General features: G+C 42.8%; 1 protein-coding gene across 3 annotated transcripts in view; it reads left to right on the top strand.

Moving 5' to 3' along the window:
• Positions 1–20,093, top strand: part of EFCAB2 (EF-hand calcium binding domain 2) — a 131,217-nt gene extending 111,124 nt beyond the window's left edge. For 2 of the 3 annotated variants that reach the window (XM_049633816.1, XM_049633815.1), the window contains 4 exons: positions 13,492–13,571; positions 14,736–14,778; positions 14,877–14,943; positions 19,490–20,093. In XM_049633816.1, coding sequence (XP_049489773.1) covers positions 13,492–13,571; positions 14,736–14,778; positions 14,877–14,943; positions 19,490–19,605 — 306 coding nt within the window. In that variant the 3' untranslated portion in view covers positions 19,606–20,093. Of the gene's footprint in view, positions 1–5,701; positions 5,936–6,438; positions 6,507–13,491; positions 13,572–14,735; positions 14,779–14,876; positions 14,944–19,489 lie in introns of those variants that run through there. The other variant, XM_049633814.1, reaches the window with a different exon arrangement.
• The last annotated feature ends 316 nt before the right edge of the window (positions 20,094–20,409 follow it).

Raw genomic sequence — 20,409 nt, 5'->3', positions numbered from 1 at the left:
CTCTGACAAAGGTGCCAAAGTAATTCCATGAAGAAAGGATGATCACTTCAATAAATAGTGCAGGAGCAATGGGTATCTGAATAGAAAGAACACAAAGTTTGTCACTCTTTTTACTCCATACAAAGGTTAACTTGAAGTGGATCATAGACCTGAATAGATGAGCTAAAACTATACATTGCTAGAAGAAGAGAGAAAACCCTGTGATATTGGGTTAGCCAAACATTTCTTAGATAAGACATAAAAAGCATGAACCACACAAAAAAACAAACAAACACAATAAACAATGATTATCTTAATATTAAAAGGATTTGCCCAATCAGGGGGTGCCTGGGTGGCTCAGTCACTTACGCATCTGACTCTTGGTTTTGGCTCAGGTCATGAGTTTGCGCCCTGCATCAGGCTCCACACTGTTAGTGTGTGAATCCCACTGCTTGGGATTCTCTCTTTCTCCTTCTCTCTGCCCCTCCCCTGCTTGCACATGCTCTCTCTCTCTCTAAATAAATAAAATAAAATCGAATCGAATCAAATTGAATAAAATAAAATAAAAAAATAAAAATCATAACGATACTCACTGAACTTGAAGAAAGAGTGGAGGACCTCAGTGAGACCCTCAAGGAAGAGATAGAAAACATAAAAAAGAACCAATCAGGGACGAATAACTCAATGAATGAAATGAAAAATACACCCACAAGAGAGAATAGATAGTAGACTAGAGAAAACAGAAGAATGGATCTGTGACCTGTAGGACAGAGTAATGGACAGCAATCAAGCTGAACAGGAGAGAGAAGGACAAATGCAAAATGAAAATAGACTAAGTGAACTCAGTGACACCATCAAGTGTAGTAACATTGACATTATAGGGATCCCAGAAGGAGGAGAGAGAGAAAAAGGAATAGAAAATTTATTTGAAGAAATAATAGCTGAAAACTTCCTGAATCTAGAGAAGGAAAGAGAAATCCAGATCCAGGAACCACAGAGAACCCCCAACAAAGTCAACCCAAAGATGTCCATACCAAAATACATAGTAATTAAAATGGCAAAAAGTAGTGATCAAGATAAAAATTTAAAAGCAGCAAGAGAAAAGAATGCAGTAACATACAGGGGAAACCTCATAAGGTTATTAGCTGATTTTTCAGCAGAAACTTTGCAGGCCGGAAGGGAATGTCATGATATATCCAAAGTGCTGAAAGAAAAAAAAATTCTGCAGCCAAGAATACTCTATTCAGCAATGCTCTCATTCAGAATAGAAGAAGAGATTAAGAGTTTCCCAGACAAACAAAAGTTAAAGAAATTCATGTCCATTAAGTCAGCCTGATAAGAAATTTAAAAGGGACTTTTTGAGTGGAAAGGAAAGACCATAAGTAGGAATAAGAAAGGTAGGAAGCACAAAAGCAGTAACATTAAATGTATCTGTAAAAGTCAGTCAAGCGATTCACAAAATAAAAGATGTAAGGTATGACACCATATGCATAAAATGTGGAGTGGGGGGAGAAGAGTGAAGAATGGGTTCAAACTTAAGTGACCATCAACTTAATATAGACTGCTATATATAATACTAATGGCAACCACAAATCAAAAACCTGTAATAGATATGCAAAAAATAAAGAGAAAGAAATCTAAGTATATCACTAAAGAAAGCCAGCAAACCATGAGAGAAGAAAGGAACAGAGACGAACTACAAAAACAACCGGAAAACAAGTAACAAAATGGCAATAAATACATACCTATCAATAATTACTTTGAACGTAAATGGACTAAATGCCCCAATCAAAAGACATAGGGTGAAGGAATGGGTAAAAAAATATGACTCATCTATATGCTGTCTACAAGTGACCCATTTCAGACCTAAAGACACCTGCAGATTTAAAGGAAAGGGAAAAACATTTATCACGCAAATGGAAGTGAAAAGAAAGCCAAGGTAGCAATAGTTATATAAAGGACAAAATCGACTTTAAAACAAAGACTGTAACAAGGGACAAAGAAGGACACCATATAATCATAAAGGAGACAATCCAACAAGAAGGTCTAACAATTGTAAATATTTACGCACCAACATGGAAGCACCCAAATACATAAAGCAGCTACTAACAGAAAGGAACTAATCAATGGTAATACAACAATAGTAGGGGACTTTAATGCACTGTTTACATCAATGGACAGATCATCCAAACAGAAATCAATAAGGAGACAGTGACTTTGAATGACACATCGGGGCAGATGGATTTAACAGATATTTTGAGAACATCCCATTTTCATTTCTTTGATGTGTCTGTTGACCTTCTGGATGTCTTCTTTGGAAAAATGTCTGTCCATGTCTGCTGCCCATTTTTAAACTGGATTATTGTATTACTATCAAGGAAATGCAAATCCAAACAATGAGATATCACCTCACACATGTCAGGATAGCTAAAATCAAAAACAAAAGAAACAACAAGTTTGGTGAGGATGTGGAGAAGAAACCCTCGTTCACTGTTGGTGGGCATGCAAGCTGGTGCAATCACAGGGGAGAACAGTACGGAGGTTCCTCAAAAAATTAAAAATAAAACTACCATATGATCCATTAATTCCACTACTGGGTATTTAGCCAAAGAATATGAAAACATTTATTCAAAAAGGCATATGCACCTCTATGTTTATTGCAGCATTACTTAACAATAGCCAAATTATGGCAACAACCCAAGTGTCCATTGATAGATAAATGGATAAAGAAGCTGTGGTATGTATATAATGGAATACTACTCAGCCATAAAAAGAATGTAATCTTGCCATTTGCAACAACATGGATGTATCTAGAGAATATAATGCTAAGTGAAATAGGTCAATCGGAGAAATACAAATAAATACCACATGATTTCACTCTGATGTGGAATTTAAGAAACAAAACAGAAGAACAAAGAAAAAAAGAGACAGACCAAAAAAGAGTCTTAACTATAGAGAACAAAGAGGTGGTTACCAGAGAGGGGGGGGGGGGGGGGGGAAATGGGTGAAATAGATAATGGAGATTAAGAGTACATTTATCATGATGAGCACTGAGTGACATATAGAACTGTTGAATCGCTATATTGTACACCTGAAACTAATATAACATTGTATGTCGACTGTACTGGAATTAAAAAAAAAAAAATCTCCCTCCCGTGTACCCCTGTGTTTTTCAAACTGCTGCTTCTATGGTGTATGTCAGAGGAGCTGTTTGTTGTGGTGTCTCCTTAAGGGGGAAGACCCAGCTTCCTCTTGCCCTCTGGCTCTCCTAGAGCCAAGCCTGCTGATTTTTAAAGTTCCAGGTATTAAGCCCCACTGATTGTAAGAACTTTCGAAGTTAGGCCTCTCTGGCTTTCAAAGCCAGATATTGTTGGGGGGGTCGGGTGGGGGTGGGGGAGGGGTTGTCTTCCCTGTGTGCGTCCCTTGTGCCTGGGTAGGTGGCATGGGGTCTTCTCCTCTTCCCTCTCTGTGTCTCCAGCATCCCTCCCTCCCCTGGACAGTCTCGGACAGTCCTGCATGTCTGTTAGGCTCCCAGCTGTATCTCTGCCCCTTCCTCCCTTCTTTGATGTAGCCTTTTTTCTACATTTAGCTGTGGAGAATCTGTGCTGCCAGTGTTTGAGTCATTTTCTGGATTATATACAACTGACGTGGGTGTTACCAATTTGTATCCATGGGATGAGAGGTGAGCCCAGGATTCTCATACCAAAATCTTCTGCCTTAACTCCGCTCTTTGAGAATTCTTGGCCTACTGCTGGAGTTCAGTTTTCTGGGTCTGTTAGGTCGTGGTTACTCGTCCATCTGCTTTCCAGCTTCCAAAATTTTATTGCTGTTGTATGCTCTCCTAGTCTACCTGTCTAAGGTTTGTGATTGTTTAAAAAATATATTCCTTTACTGCAATTTTAACGAGGTTCGAGAGGGACTGAAGTTACATGCGTGTGTGCACTTTGCCTTCTTAACCCAGACTTCCACTGATATTTGATTAGTCATTCAGCAGAAAGCAGCAGTAATAATCCAGAGAAAATGAAAATAAATCTAAATGAGATATCCTTAAATAATCTTTGAAAAAGAGGTTTGCTAAATGTGAGAATTAGAACACTGAGCAATTATAGCATGTATGATATAATACACACTTTAGATTGTATTAAGGAAGCGTGTTTAAATATTAAAGGTAACTACAAAAAGAATAGAAGTTGAACGTATCACTTCCAAATTGATAAAGAGGATAAACGAATTCAAGGGCGTTTCAGTCAGTCTAAAGAATGTGGAAAATAACTAAAAAAGAAGCATAGAAAAATCAGGGTGCATAGAAAGCACAAGATAAGGATATTAGCAATTATAATAAATGCAGCTGGACGAAACTCACAAGGTAGAAAACAGAGATTGTGAAATTAGACTTTAAAGGTTTTTTTTTTTTTTTTGAAATTAGACTTTACAAAGATCCACCTTACACTGTACCAACAAATTCTGCCTTCAGATGATACACTGACCCCTTCTTACCACTTCTATACCCATCACCTTGGTCCAAGCCACTGTCCCAATCTCCCTGAACAACCATGGCGGCCTTTGAACTCTCTGCTCCCGCGCTTGGTCCCCTGCTGTCTACTCTTCACACTACAGTCAAGAAGGATGATGTTAACAAGGTTAGGTCAGTCAGAGTGCTCCACTCCTCTGCTCAGAACCCCTCTTCTGAGGTCCCCAAGTCACTTAGGAAAAAAGTCCAAAGTACTTTTCTTAGCACAGCTTACAAGGCCCTAAGGGATCAGGTCTGTCACTTCCTGCCATTGCCCTTGGTCACATGCTGGCTTCCTTGCTGTTTTCGACTATGTCCTACATGCTTCTATTCAAGGTCTTTGTTCTTGCTCTCACCCCTGCTCTGGGGTGCTCTTCTTCCAAATACCCACAGCACTTAGAGATCTTATGTTTTAGATCTGGACCAGAGTGAGTCCTAATGTGGCAAGAAAGAAAGCATCTTGCAGATGATGCTGCCATCCTGAACTGCCCCATGTTTTACCTGTGCCTTGTGAATCTCTGTCCTTGGAAGTTTGATACTAGGTAAGATCTCGGATTCTGGTGAATCTGACTTGATGATACAAGCCTTTGTGTTTTGTCAGTAGTATTTGACACGATCTGAAGTTCTCTATTTATGTGTCTGTCTCTCGCTTTTGTGATAGAAACTGCTTGAAGGCGCAAAGCTTATGCCTCGTACACCATTGCATCCTTAGCATGTAGAACAAAGCCCGACATGTACTGGTTCAAGAAACTGCTCTCCTGTTTGCTGTGGGCCTGAGCAATAGTCTGGTTATAATTGTGTTTCTGACACCTTCTCTTCTGCCTCTAATACTTTCTAGACTCTACTTGTAAGACCTATTATCAGAATAGTAGCAAATGTGGAAATTAGGCTTACAAAGCACCGCAGAGATACTTACTATAGGTCTGATTCATGTGCTCAAAAATTCCAAGTTTACGGGAAGTAAAAGTAATTAAAAACTCCTGTGAACGGGTCATCGTTCATTCGACAAATAATTATCAAGCATTTACTACGTGCCGGGTGTCAGGCATACAGAGACACAAGACAACTGAAGAAACCCCATCCTAATTGGGCTCGGGATAGTTTCAAACCATTTAAATTTGTGAACATCGAAAATGTAAATACATAGGCATTAAAATATTCGAGATTGTACTCAGTCCTCTTCATTTTGCTAAATGAAGAAACTCACCCATAAATGAATGTTCAGTGCATTTTCTGTGGTCAGTGATTTAATGTTAAATTAATAGTGGTGAGAAGCCTTTATGATGTCAATGTGTCAAATATTCCCTAGTAACCAGTTACAACAATGTAATGATTCTACTGAGTCATTTCCTGCATTTTTCATCTTGGCCGAAAAATACCTTACCGTACCAGACGTACCACAAGCCCCAGAGGTCCCAAATCACGGTTTCTCATTATTTTTAATTGGTTAAGTATCCTCAGAAATATTTTCTTTGAAACTTCAGAAATGGCTGTCTCGTTAGTAGAGTAAAATCTGCATAATCCACAAAAATTCCAGTGGGGATTTCCATCAGCCTGGACCTTAACTACATCATTCTCGTTTCCAGATGAGCCCTGAGATGTCACATCGTTTGGAATCCAACTGTGTCAGAGATTGGGAACGGGTGGGAATAATTATGTTCTGATTTTGAAGTAGCTGGTGACGTGAAATATTGTTATCTGTTATTTTTCCTCAACACCTTGGCATTGGAGGAGGTGGGAGAAGGAAGTAGATCTGCTCTAATTTGTGCTAATGTTAGATGCCGGAGGTAAAGATTTGTAGACCGAGAGGTACTTCGGAGATTATCTAGAAATGGCTACCAGCCATGATTTCTGAATGAAAATAGGTAAATGGCGGTGGGGGAGGGGAGTGGGGTGTTGAGAGGATTGTGTTGCACAAAGAATACACTGAGATTATCACTTATCTGTAGCTAGAAGAACAACAGTAAATGGTATGAAAGCAGCGGTCAACAGAAGGAAACAAAACCCAGAGAAATCGGTCAGTAAGTGTCGTTTTCCGTCTCTTACACAAATATGTAATATAAATAAATAATTTCATAATTTTATATAAACCAACCATAACAAGAGACTAATAAAAGTTTTTATTTCAATGTTTATTGTGATAAAATAAGTAATACATTGTAGAAAATTTTTAAAGAAATAGAGAAAAATCCTTTCCAATAATCCATCACCGTAATATAATCATTGTAATATCGTAGTGCACTTCCTTCCATATTATTTTCGTATGCCTGTTTTTAACATGACTGTATTCTTGTAGTACTGTTAGTTTAGCTGGAACCCCTTCACACCTCCCCCCCTACAAGAGGATAAAATGGGGAAATTGATAGCCACTGATGCCTGCATAACCTCAAGTTCTAGAAACACTCAGTTGGAAGGGAACGTAATGATCTGGCTTAGCTACCTGACGATTCTTAGCATCTCTGATGGTTGGTTCATTCCAACTTTTTTTGGATACTTACCTTACTAAATAATTTATAACCCAAACACATATCCTGATTTTTGTACAATAGTCTCTGGACTGTTTTGGAGTAAATAAATTTTCTTAAGTAGGTGGCTTTTTATTATATTTTTTTAAATGTTTATTTTTGAGAGAGAGACAGAGACAGAGAATGAGCAGGGGAAGGGCAAAGAGAGAGGGAGACAAAGAATCTGAAGCAGGCTCCAGGCTCTGAGCTGTCAGCACAGAGTGAGACATGAGACTCAAACTCGTGAGCCGCGAGATCATGACCTGAGCCGAAGTCGAACGCTCAACCGACTGAGCCACCCAGGAGCCCCTAAAGTAGGAGTAGGTGGCTTTAAGATTTTTCATTCGTAAAGATTTTTTTTGGCAAATGCCAATGAATTTTTGTTAATAAAATATTCCATCCAAGGTAGAGAAATACTTTCTAAATTGTACTTTCTTCTTTTTTTGCTTTGAGTCATGATTTGTATCAGAATTTGGATATGTGATATTTGGAGCCTAACTTGAAATAAATCATGGTTTTTGTTTTTATTTTTTAACCACAAAGAGTTAAAAAATGGTACATATATCTTCTTTGGTGACCTGGAACTAGGTGAAATGTAGGTGCTTTATAAACCATATTAACTACTGATATTATCTTGCTTTTGTGAAGCATGAAATCGTTCAATTTATTGACTGAGTGTTGTGTCACTGGGGAGAAATGAATTTTCACTGTGTGTTTTATTGCACCTACTCAGTGAGTTCAGCATTAAAATAAATAATGCTTTAACGAGAAAAGGGATGGCCTGATGATTTCACTGTGGGAATAAAGATGATTTCACTCCGGGGGCAGAGAACTCTGGGCTGTGGTCCCATCAAAGCACCTGACCGAATTATGGACAAGGTGGGCACTTCACCTCCCTGTGTCCGGCTTTCTGCAGGAGCAAAATACATGAAGACAATTGACTTTGGCCAAAGTGGAGTGAGAAACCGTATTTGCCTCATTCTTCGAGACTGAGATACATGGCAATGTTTATAAAAATCCCACACCATCCATATTTACTGAGACTTCTCCATGCCGGGGAGAGGGTGCAGAGAGACTGGGGTGTCTGCAGGTGTGGTGGTAGTGGGGGGATCTTCCTACAAAGGGGTTTATTACGTCTTCATTCACAAATGCTGCCCAGGCCGCTTGCTGGTTGTGACCTCCTTTTCCGTACATTAGCCCTCCTCGTAGCTGAAACAAACCAGATTGTACCGGACTTTGCCTCATCCCTGTCGGTGGTAACATGATGTATTTGTTTGCTTTCTTTTTGTCTTTTGAAGAGGAGGGACGTGTTTGGTGGCTGGCTGTTACTCTCCCCCTGTCCTGCCAGTCAGCCCACAGAGGCACAGAGGGAGACAGCAGAGGGGGAACGCACGCCCTGTCCTCTAGGCGGGGGCCAGGGCTGGGCACAAGGCACTAGGTATGCCTAGCAATGGAGTACGTTCTCACCACACACCCTGTGGCATCTACAGGTGGAAGGCAGGACCAGACTCCCGTATGAACAAGTTAGGTCTGTTTGGTGGGGCCGGGAGGGTGTGCTTGTGCTTGAGATTTCAGCACCGACATGGATTCTTTTAGAAGATGTCATTGCACGATACAGAACCAGATGTGCGTGCCCTCTTGATAGAAATCATCATACTCATAACAAGAGACTCACGGTGGGGCGCCTGGGTGGCTCAGTCGGTTGGGCGTCTGAGTCTTGGTTTCGGCTCAGGTCACGATCTCCTGGTTCGTGGGTTCGAGCCCCTCATTGGACTCTGCACTGACCTTGCAGAGCCTGCTTGGGATTTTCTCTCTCCCCCTCTCTCTCTGACCCCCCGACTCAATAAATAAATTAATTTAATTAAATTTTAAAAAAAGAGAGGTTCACAGTTCACAGAACACCTCATATCTCATGTAAACTTCACAGCAACTGTGTGAGATAAACCGGCCACTTGCCCTGTTACAGGTGAGGACGTGAAGGGGTGTTTTGGTCAGAATATTTTAAACTATCCTTGGTCTAACATGGTGAATATGTTGATATTTTTCCGTGAGAAAGGCAACATCTATTTTTTTAAAGAAACTTCCCAATACAAAGAGAAGTGTTTTCCCAGTATGACTTTGGTTGAATGAAGAAATGGCAATGAATTCCTAGTTTTTCCCAACATGTCTGCTCTAACATGGGAGTCTTTCTTGAGTTCACTTCATTATAAGTCAGGTAATTGATTTAAATTTTTTTATGTTTATTTATTTCTGAGACAGAGAGAGACAGAGCATGAGCAGGGGAGGGCAGAGAGAGAGGGAGACACAGAATCCGAAGCAGGCTCCAGGCTCTGAGCTGTCAGCACAGAGCCCCAAGCAGGGCTGGAACTCAAGGACTGTGAGATCATGACCTGAGCCAAAGTCGGATGCTTCACTGCCTGAGCCACCTGGGGGCCCCATAAGTCAGTTAATTGAGTTTTCTCTTGGAGAAAGTAGGTCTGGGCTGTGTTATTTTCTCCGTATCAGCTCTGTAAAATCAGTTCTGAATTTCGAATACCTGCTTTGTTAATTTCCAGTTGGTAAGTATAGGAACTTAAGCTTGATAGGGATTCAAAGTCTTTGGGTTACAATGTATCATGCATACTTAGAGTGTGTGTGTGTGTGTGTGTGTGTGTGTGTGTGTGTGTGTTTGGTAGGGTTACTGTGATAGAGTACCACAAACTTAGACAACAGGAAATTATTATCTGACAGTCCTGCAGGCTAGACGTACAAAGTCAAGGCATGGGCTGGGTTGTTTCCTTTTGGTCTGTGAGGGAAGGATCTATTCCAGGCCTTTCTCTGTGGCTTGGAGATAGCGGTCTTCAGGTTCACATGGCATTCTCCCTGTGTGCATGTTTTTCTGTTTAAATTTCCCCTTTTTATAAGGACACCGGTCATTTTAACTTGATCACCTCTGTAAATACCCTCTCTCCACATAAATCACATTCTGAGGTATGGGCATTAGGACTCCAACATAGGAATTTGGGGAGGACACAACTCAACCCACAAGTAATTCTCTCTGTCTCTATATCTGTGGATATATCCTCCTTCTACACCTCCCCCCACACGTATATAATTCGATATTTGATATATTTCTATTAAATCTTTTTTTTAATGTTTTTATTTATTTTTCAGAGAGAGAGACAGACAGAGCATGAGCAGGGGAGGGGCAGAGAGAGAGGGAGACACAGAATCTAAAGCAGGCTCCGGGCTCTGAGCTGTCAGCACAGAGTCTGATGCAGGGCTTGAAACACAAACTGTGAGATCATGACCTGAGCCGAAGTTGGATGCTTAACCAACTGAGCCACCCAAGCACCGCTATTTCTATTAAATCTTAATGGCGTTTTAGTATGTGGGTCTAAATAACCATTGAGCCATTATCGCATAACATTTCTAGAACATAGTATTTTTGTCCTATCTTACTTGTGGCCTCATAACATTAACTAGCTTGTCCTACACCAGAAATAACAGAACCACATCTTAGCCTTCCCTCTCCCCGTTCGTATTTCCAGATTCCTCCCTTCTCTTCTGGTTTCTTCTTTATGATAGAAAAATATACCATATTTTCAAAATGACTTTTAGGGGCACCTGGGGTGGCTCCGTCGGTTGAGCATCCAACTTTGGCTCAGGTCATGATCTCACGGTTCGTGAGTTCGAGCCCCATCCCCTTCTCTCTTCGCCCCTCCCCCACTCATGCTCTCTCTCTCTCTCTCTCTCTCAAAAATAAGTACACATTTAAAAAATTAAAAACAAATAAAAATGACTTATAGAAAAATGAATGGAATCCAAATAAAGCATAGAGTTTACTGAATACTGATGTATTAATATCACTTCATTAATTGTGACAATGAGCCAACTAGCACTGTGCCATGGAAATGGAAGGATTAACAATAGGGGGAAATGGGTGGGGGTATATGGGAACCGTGTACTATCTTCACAGCTTTGCTCTAAATCTAAAACTATTGTAAAATAAAAAAGTTGTTTTAAATGCTAAAAAACCTTCTCTAATACAAAATAGTTTTTAGTCCAAAACAGTTTATTAATACTATTCATTTAGAATTATCATATAATTGGGGCACCCAAGTGGCTCAGTCAGTTGAGCGTCTGACTTTGGCTCAGGTCATGATCCCCCTGTTCGTGGGTTCGAGCCCCGCGTCGGGCTCTGTGCTGGCAGCTCGGAGCCTGGAGCCCGCTTCGGATTCTGTGTCTCCCCCTCTCTTCACCCCTCCCTTGCTTGTGCTCTGTCTCTCTCTCTCAAAAATAAATAAAACATTAAAAAAAGAATTATTATTTAATTGCATCGTTTTTATGCCATTGCTTCTGTATCTTTGTGTACAAAAGAATGGATGAGATGTGGCCTCTAGAGGACAGTGTTGGGTCATAGAAAGATTTTCACATTCTGCCCAAGTTGAAGGTGGACTTCTTTATTTTTCTTCTTACTTTGTAACCATAAGTCCTCTGTTTATTCATTATCCGTCTTAAAAGAAAAAATGTATGCATCTCCTGCCATCCTGGTTTGCTGGAGATCTGCTTTAACTTGCTGTTTTTGTGCAGTTTTGGCTCTCACAGATAGATCGGACCAGAATGATTGCAGTTTTCGCCCCAGCGTTGCGAGCCCCCAGGGGGATCATGGAAATCGTGTGGGAGCCAGGAGAGCCTTACGGGGCACATGCTATGTGTTGTGAATTCTCACGTGGTGGACAGAGTGAGCTATAGAGCTGAGCTTTGGAGAACCTACAGACCATTTGTAGATTGATGAGGATGCTCATAAAATATAGAGGAGTTTTGATCTTTCAAGGTCGAGACTGTTTGCTCTACGGTGATTTATTTGTGGGGGATGCGGAGAGAGGGAGGCAAGCCATTGATCGCCCCGGCTTCTGGAGCAAATTGGTAAAGTGATCAGCATAGAAACTCGCCATTTTAATTTAAAAATTATCCCTCCAAAGGTAGTCTCATGAGATCGACATTTGATTTTTAAGAGGCTCCCGGGGTTGGGAGTCACAGTGCTACTCAAGCACATCGGAGCCAGATGAACATTAATTTGCAAAATCTCGCCTTGTACCGAGAGGCAGCTGCTGAGACAATTGTTCGCGTATTGACGGGCTCAGAGAGTTCGGAGTATCATTGTGTCATGAGATGGGTGACGTTTTCTGTTGATAGTGGAGTCCGAGGGCTCCGCTCATACCAGGTGAGCCTCTGAGCTTCTAGTATATAAACATTAAAAAATAGTTGTCATCGGGACCACAGTGTGTTCCACTTAGCAGCAACCTATAGATTTCTTATTTTTTGTTCAAAGAATGAATCTGTTAAAAGGTCCTGTGTTGAATTGGGATCTATGAGCCTTTTAATAGGACTTTTGAAAAGGAGTGGAAAATTTACAGCTCCTCGTAAATAGCCTGACATGAAAGTTAAGATCAATAGTGTTTTGTTCGGCCACACCGTTGACGTTGAACCTATGGGTGGGAGTCACTCATTCTCATTTAACAGTACCAGGTACCCAAATTTCTCTTCCTCGGGTGTAGTGTTTTATTTAGCAGTGGTATAACAAAGTGCCATTAACCATGTGGGCATTTAGTAAATATTATGGTGATTTGATATGTACTCTGGTCCTTGAGACATGATTGGTCCCCTAATCGGGGCCCTTCTCCGGTGTTCCTCATCACAGGGGAGAGCATCACTGCATCCCGTCTCTGCAAGTCAGAGTCCTTGATTCCTCTCTTGGTTCTCATCTCTGCCCATAATAGACGCAGCTCTGCCCTATTGCTTTTACTTCTTAAATCTTTCTTGAAACCATCCACTTCTTTGTCATGGCCACCACTCTAGTCCAAGCTTTGTCACAGCTGCTGAGCCCACGGCAGAAGCCGCCTTGCCCCCAACCAGTGTGATCATTTACACACACACACATCTACGAGGCCTTCGGGGATCTCCCGTTGGTCTTAGGATGACAACCAGAGTCACTTTCATGGACGGTAAGACCCAGCAAGCTCCGGTTCCTGTCTCTCCCTCTTGCTCCTCCATCTTGCTCCCGAGCACCCCCCTTCAGCCTCCTGGCTTCCACGGGGTCTTAGTGCATCCTGTTTCCTCTACGTGGAGTCTTGTCTCTGCTGGCTTTGTCTAAGTACCTTCTACTCACCCTTTATAAGTCCGCTCCAGTGTGATTTCCTCGTGAGTGCCTTTCCTGATCTGACCTACAACTGCCCTTTGCTCTATGCTCTAATAGACCCATTCTCCTTCACTTCATTATGTTTATAATTAGACACTCAGCTCTGTTGTTTTTTGATTAATATGGGTCTCCACTAATGAATGTAAGCTCTACGAGCAGGGACCATACCCAAGTATGCTCATTATCAAATCCCTAGCACTTGGCACAGTGCTTGGAAAAGGAGTTGCTCAGTACACTTGCTGAAGTAATACATGGCTATTATTTTTTCTTTTCTTTTCTTTTCTTTTTTACATGGCTATTCATTATGGAATGTTTAGGTAGAGGAAGAAGAACCCACTGGATACATTCGATTTGAAAAATTTCTTCCAGTGATGACTGAAGTACTCCTGGAAAGAAGGTAAGAAGGTACATGCAGTTGTGGAGGTAGTGATTAGAATTATCTTAATTTAAAAACACTTGGCTTTTTCACTTTGTATATTCTTTTTAAAAAAAATTTTTTATATTTATTTTTGAGAAACAGAGACAAAGCGTGAGCGGGGGAGGGGCAGAGAGGGAAGGAGACACAGAATCTGAAGCAGGCTCCAGGCTCTGAGCAAGAGGTGAACACAGAGCCCGAGGCGGGGCTCAAACCCATGAACTGTACGATCATGACCTGAGCCGAAGTCGGACGCTCAACCGACTGAGCCACCCAGGCGCCCCTCATTTTGTATATTTTATTCAACCAACCAGTGTTTATCCTGGGATAGCTTCCTTCTGACTTTTCACTATACTGTTTTTTTAATTAAATTATTTTTTTTAAGTTTATTTATTTTGAGAGAGAGAGAAAGAAAAAGGTTGGGGGGGGGGGGGGGGGGAGAGAGAGAGAGAGAGAGAGAGAGAGAGAGAGAGACAAGTAGGGGAGGACCAGAGAGAGAGGGAGGGAGATTGAATCCCAAGCAGGCTCGGCACTGATAGCATGGAGCCCGATGCAGGCCTCGAACTCACAAACCGTGAGATCATGACCTGAGCCGAAACCAAGAGCTGGACACTTGACTCCACTTGAGTGGACACTTGAGTGGACGCTTGATCCATCCAGGCACCCCAGTCACTGCATTCTGAACGGCCATTTGGCATATGCTTAGAAATATCAATGATGTTTGTACTAATCTGATAAGCAAAGTGTAATTACAGAGGCAAAAGGCTACCAAAAGCATAAACCAACAACAGATTTATTATCTTCTGTTTTGAATCATCACTGAGACTTAACCCTAATTACTCTTCTAAAGACCGTGTAGCGCTAGCTTACCATAGTTGGTTTACTGTAGAAAGTTTATTTCCCGAGAAGTGGATTTTCATCACGATGAAAAAGATGAATAGATAACATCACGTGATTTTGAACTAAATATTTTCTTTGGGTGTGAAGCGCTTTAAACTTTCATATCTCGAAATCCAAAACTGTTCCAGTGAGGGAAGTACTATTATCCTTGTATATGAGCAGCTTTTATTTTGTTCTATGTGATCGTTTATTGTGTAGAGACTGAGCTAAATACTGTGACATTTGCTCCCTTTACTGCATAATTAGATACAGACCAATTCCAGAGGATATCCTTCTTCGAGCGTTTGAGGTGTGTAAGCTCCAGGTTTTATATGTATTTATGTGAAAAATTCATCATATAGAATTTATTCGCCAAACCAAACATACAATATCCACCTTTTCTTTTAGGTATTAGATCCATCTAAACGTGGGTTTCTTTTGAAGGAAGAACTGATCAAATATATGACTGAAGAAGGTAAGAGTGATTTATTACTTCTTTTTAAACTGTGACTTATTTAAGTGATTAATAATTTAACAACAATTATGGAAAAATTCTAGGGGATACTTTTATTATTAAAAATTTTTTAATGTTTATTTTTGAGAGAGAGAGAGAGAATGTGTGAGCAGGGGAGGGGCAGAGGGAGAGGGAGACCCAGAATCCGAAGCAGGCTCCAAGCTCTGAGCTGTCAGCACAGAGCCCGACGCGGGGCTTGAACCCACGAACTGCGAGATCACGACCTGAGCCAAAGTCGGATGCTCAACTGACTGAGTCATTCAGGCGCCCCTAGGAGATGCTTTTAAATCAATCATTCTGGTTCAAAGAGTTATTGACTACTCCTGTTATTTTGGTTTTGGAATGGGTTCTGTTTTGTGGGGGTAAGAGGACGAAGGGTGGGTTAAGGGGAGAGTGATAGTTGCTGTATAGGATTTTGTAACGTATAATGAAACTTCTACACATTGAAGGCACTCTATTCACTTAAAGTATTTTCAGAATAAAAGCTATGCCCTTGGAAAACATGAACTATCAACCACTATAAATCAGTGCCTGTGACTAGATTGAAGATTTGAATTAGGTTATGGTAAAATTCCTTTTCAAAGAGCTTTTTAGTTGATGAACTTATAGATAATACAGACTCAATTGAACAGAATTCACACGGAAACTTCCAGTTCTTTATGCTGGCGGCGTTCTGTATTTGTTTTGACCTTGACCTACACATGCCCAGTTATCCATAACACTGTTTTCTTGAGGCACTCTCTCTGCTCAGGCGGATGTGTAAGTTCGTCTTCCTTGGACTTCTGTGGCCTGATGGTCAGTCTCCTGAAACCGTGCCCATCTGGGTCACGTTCCTTCCTCCCATATGAGGTTAGGGTTCTGTCTCCTTTGTTCCGTTCGCTGGTTTGCGGGTTGAGTCCCGCATGATGCACAGTTGCCTTCACTAGAGACAGAACCAAAAGTGCAAGTGACTGTGAGGACTGGAGACCAAGATTGTCCACCGGCACAGCTGGTTGGGCCACGCTGACCTGACCCACCACGAGGTGAGGCTACGGGCAACGAGGACAAGAATGACTTGGCTGTCACGGCTGCCACCAAGCACTCTTGTGACACTGTAACAAATATCTTCAAAAAGATTTTTTTTTAATGTTTATCTATCTTTGAGAGAGAGAGAGAGAGAGACAGAGCACGAGCGGGGGAGAGGCAGGGAGAGAGGCAGACACGGAATCTGAAGCAGGTTCCAGGCCCTGAGCCGTCAGCACAGAGCCCGACTCGGGGCTCAAACTCACAAACTGGGAGATCTGAGCCAAGGTCAGATGCTCAACAGACTGAGCCACCCAGGTGCCCTGAAAGCAAGAGTAAAGTCTTATGCATTACAGCCCCCTCCACCCCCCCCCCCCACCACAGTAAGTCTCAACAAATGTGGGTTGAATTATTAAAGGAATGAGCAGGGGCGCCTGGGTGGCTCAGTGGGTTAAGCAACTGACTTGGGCTCGGGTCATGATCTCACGGTTGGTGAGTTCGAGCCCTGAGTCGGGCTCTGTGCCGACAGCTCGGAGCCTGGAGGCCGCTTCGGATTCTGTGTCTCCCCCTCTCTCTACCCCTCCCCTGCTCATGCTCTGTGTCTCTCTGTCTCTCCATAATAAATAAACATTAAAAAAAAAATAAATAAATGAATGAGCCAATGAAAGAAGGATTCGTGAAGGGGCCCGATGGAGAGAGATAGGTACTGACAACATAGTGTGAATAGAGGTGGGGAGGCGGAAGTGAGCGTAATATCTCCGTATCATGGAGACTGAGGGGAGAGCGCCTGGGGGCCTTGCTGGCCAACAGCAGGAGACAACCCTGGGTAGATCTGTGGGCTAGCCTGTTGAGGCCTGGGCTCAGGGCTCGGGACTCACCCTGTGGGCACCACAGGAGCATCGAGGGGTGTTGACCAGATGGTCCTTACGGGGCAGGAGGGATTGTTGGAAGACCAGTCTGGTGCTGGCAGTTTGTTGGACGAGTAAGAGACCGGTCAGGAGGCTACTGCGGCTTTGGGAAGGTGCCCTAGCGAGGTTAGTCTGGAGCCAGCAGGCGGAATGGAAAGGAAAGATGGGTACAGGGGGCCCCCCAGGTGGCTCAGTCGGTTAAGAGTCCGACTTCCGCTCAGGTCATGATCTCACGGTTCTTGAGTTCGAGCCCCGCGTTGGGTTCTGTGCTGTCATCACAGAGCCTGCTTCGGATCTTCTGTGTCGTCTCTCTGCCCCTCCCCCACTCACGGGCACTCTCTCTCTCTCTCTCTCTCAAAAATAAATAAACTGAAAAAAAAAAGAGAGAGAGGTACAGTAGGCCTGTTTACAGCAGGATCCGTGGGTCTCGATGAGTAACAGCACGTAGGGAACAAAGGTGGGAGCTGAGGCAGGAGTAACAGGGCCTTGACTCGGATGATGGGTGTCACGGGAATGCTGTTGACTGACACCGAGATATCAGAAGCAGACTGCCTCGGACACAGAGATAAGGGGATGTTTCACAACATCCACAGACTATTAGCTTGGGAAGCTGCATTCTGGCTGCCCGGGATGTCATATGAAACACATGATAAGCCACAGCGAACCAAATTCCTGAAAGACGTCCAGGCATGTGATGGTGTCAGACAGTATTTAGCAGCAGGGAAGGTCTCCAAAACTTTGTTTCAACAAATACATGTTGCCACCTGTGTGCCAGAATGTTCTAAGTGTTAGTTAGATAACAACATGTTGAGTCCTCATAACAACCGCATTAGATGGCTGCCGTGATTATCTTCTCCATTTCGCAGGGAGGAAAACTGAGACACAGAGAGCTTAAGTGATTTGCCCAGGATCTTAAAGTTAATGAGACAGCTAAGCATTTGAACCCAGGTAGTCTGCCTCCCAAGATTGTGCTTTAAAAAAAAAATGTTTATTTATTCATTGAGAGACAGAGAGAGAGAGAGAGAGAGAGAGAGAGAGAGAGAATCCCAAGCAGGCTGCACGCTGTCAGCATAGAGCCTGATGCAGGGCATGATCTCACATGAGATCATGACCTGAACTGAAATCAAGAGTCAGACGCTTAACCAACTGAGCCACCCAGGCGCCCCCACAAGATTGTGCTTTTAATCATTAAGCTATTCCGTTCCTATCCTTAATCAAACACTGTGTACCTCCTTCCTTGCCCACGGAAGCGGTGTGACTGCCTTCTGGATTGTACTGTGAACAGCGTCGTGTTCTGAGCGGTCGAGTGTAGCCCTCGAGGTCATGGACCTTGAGCTGGACTACGGCATCCAGATCCCAGCTCTGCCACTCATTGGCCGGGGCGGTGGCCTCGCATCTCTGTGTGCCGGTTCCTCTTCTGTAAGTGGGGCAGCCATCCTTTCGTCTTGTGAGGCGCTTGGGAGGTTAACTTCGTGCGTCTCAACACGTGGTTGTTACCAGTGCTCTGTGCAGGACCTCCACGGTGCCCATCGGAGTTCGTTGGCAGTGGAGTTTCCATTTAATCAGGTGTAAGAAAGATGTTAGGCTGTATAAGTGTTCTGTCTTTTCTCAGGATGTAAGTACGGTTTCGAGAACTCGACACATTGCCCTTGTTCGATAGTCTGTTATCATTGTCCTCACGATCCCCACTTGAGTGATTTCTGTGGTTTTAGCTGAATTCCGACCTGGAAAACATCGTGTGTCGTGGCAGGTGAAAAACTCGGAAGATAAGTGATCCACAGGCCTTAGTAACTCACCGGCTCAGAGAAGCGTCTTTTGGGGGGAAAGTGGCGATTTGGATGTTTCTGTATTTTTGCTTAATATCAGGACAAAGTTCTTTCTTAAGTAGTTGGCAACCTTTCCGGCGTTCCTCCTGAGTTTGCTTCTCATCTTGGTGGCATCAGGGTCCAAGATGACCCTCAGCTGTTACCTGGATCCAGCAAAATCCACAGATTCTCTGTGCAACTTTTGGTTTCGTATGACAGCAACGCTGGGCCAGACTATAACAGAGAGGACCGTTTTGACCCGGAGGATGAGTGGCATCTGTCCGTGGGTTCAGCTGGCATCACGAAGCTGGCCGAGCTGGTCAGGGAGTATTCAGAGACTTCACGTCTCTGTCAGCAGCTCTTCAGCAACTTTGCATCGCGACCGTTTAATCCCTTCGTCACAGCCTTGCTCAATATAATGATTAGACTCCCTAGAAAAGTGAGCCTTCGGGTGAAGGCAATTCCAATAGTTTTAATTTAAATAAATAAGCAACCTTATTCAGGGGGGTCTTAATGTTCTCCTGCTGTTCTGGCTGGAGTGATCGATGTTATAGGTCGCTTGAGCTATGATGTCTGCAAGGCAGACTAAGTCCCAAGTCGGCCAGGGGTACAACTGCCTGCTCTTTGAGTGTCTGGACGGTCGTGATGTGCTGGCTCCGGGGCCCCAGGGAGAGGAACCAGCGACACGGCGGGGACCTGGGGAGCTCCGTGGCAATTAAGCTCGTCGGCGGAAAGAGAAAGCAAAAGATCAGAGGATCGTAAATGATGAATTTCCCTTCTTGTCCTTCCCAGGTGAGCCTTTCTCTCAGGAGGAAATGGAAGAAATGTTGTCTGCTGCAATTGATCCAGAATCGAATTCAGTTCATTACAAGGACTATATAGCAATGATGGTGATAGATGAAAGTTAAGTGCCTTGAAGACTTAATTTCTAACTGAGAGGCTGATTTTAAACATGGCTTGTCCTTGTGAATTTCGCGTTTTATCTTATAATTCCTGTATACGCTAATTAATGCCCAGTAACAACTATTTCAAGACACTTTGTTCTTTAAAGATGATCATTACGCTGTAAAACACAGATTTATTTGGTGTGGTCTAGCCTTATGGAATGGCAAATTGCTAATTATTTTAAAGCTTGTTCTTAAAACGTTTTAACATTATCCGTGGATTGTTGTTAATTTCCTGCAATAAAACTCAGGTGACCTTCAAATTAATTAAGCTGAAAAAATGAAGAATGACCAGAATGACCCCAGGTTTGGCATAGAAGGATCTTGGAATGGGGCAGAATGAGCACAAACTGAAAATGAGTAGTAGCATGGGGAAAGCCACAAACGACTGATGCTTCGGCATCTGAACGTGGAAGGGGCGTGATTGAAATAAATATTGATAATTAATTGCTTATGAGTGTCGATTATAAGTCTCATTTGAGATGATATTAACCCAGCTAAAGGAGTTGAGGTAATTGAATGTAGAGAGGAGAAAACTGAATGGAGGGGTGCCTGGGTGGCTCAGTCAGTTAAACGTCCCACTTTGGGTCAGGTCATGATTTTGAGGCTCGCGGGTTCAAGCCCCGTGTCGGGCTCTGTGTGGACAGCTCGAAGCCTGGAGCCTGCTTCGGATTCTGTGTCTCCCTCGCTTTCTGCCCCTCCCCACTCTCACTCTGTCTCTCTCTCTCCCCCTCCCCTGCTCATGCTTTCTCTGTCTCTCAAAAATGA

The sequence above is a fragment of the Panthera uncia genome, chromosome F1 (assembly GCF_023721935.1).
Source record: "Panthera uncia isolate 11264 chromosome F1, Puncia_PCG_1.0, whole genome shotgun sequence".
NCBI classification, from domain to species: domain Eukaryota; kingdom Metazoa; phylum Chordata; class Mammalia; order Carnivora; family Felidae; genus Panthera; species Panthera uncia.
The sequence above is the reverse complement of the archived record's forward strand: the minus strand, read 5'-3'. Positions and strand labels throughout refer to the sequence as shown.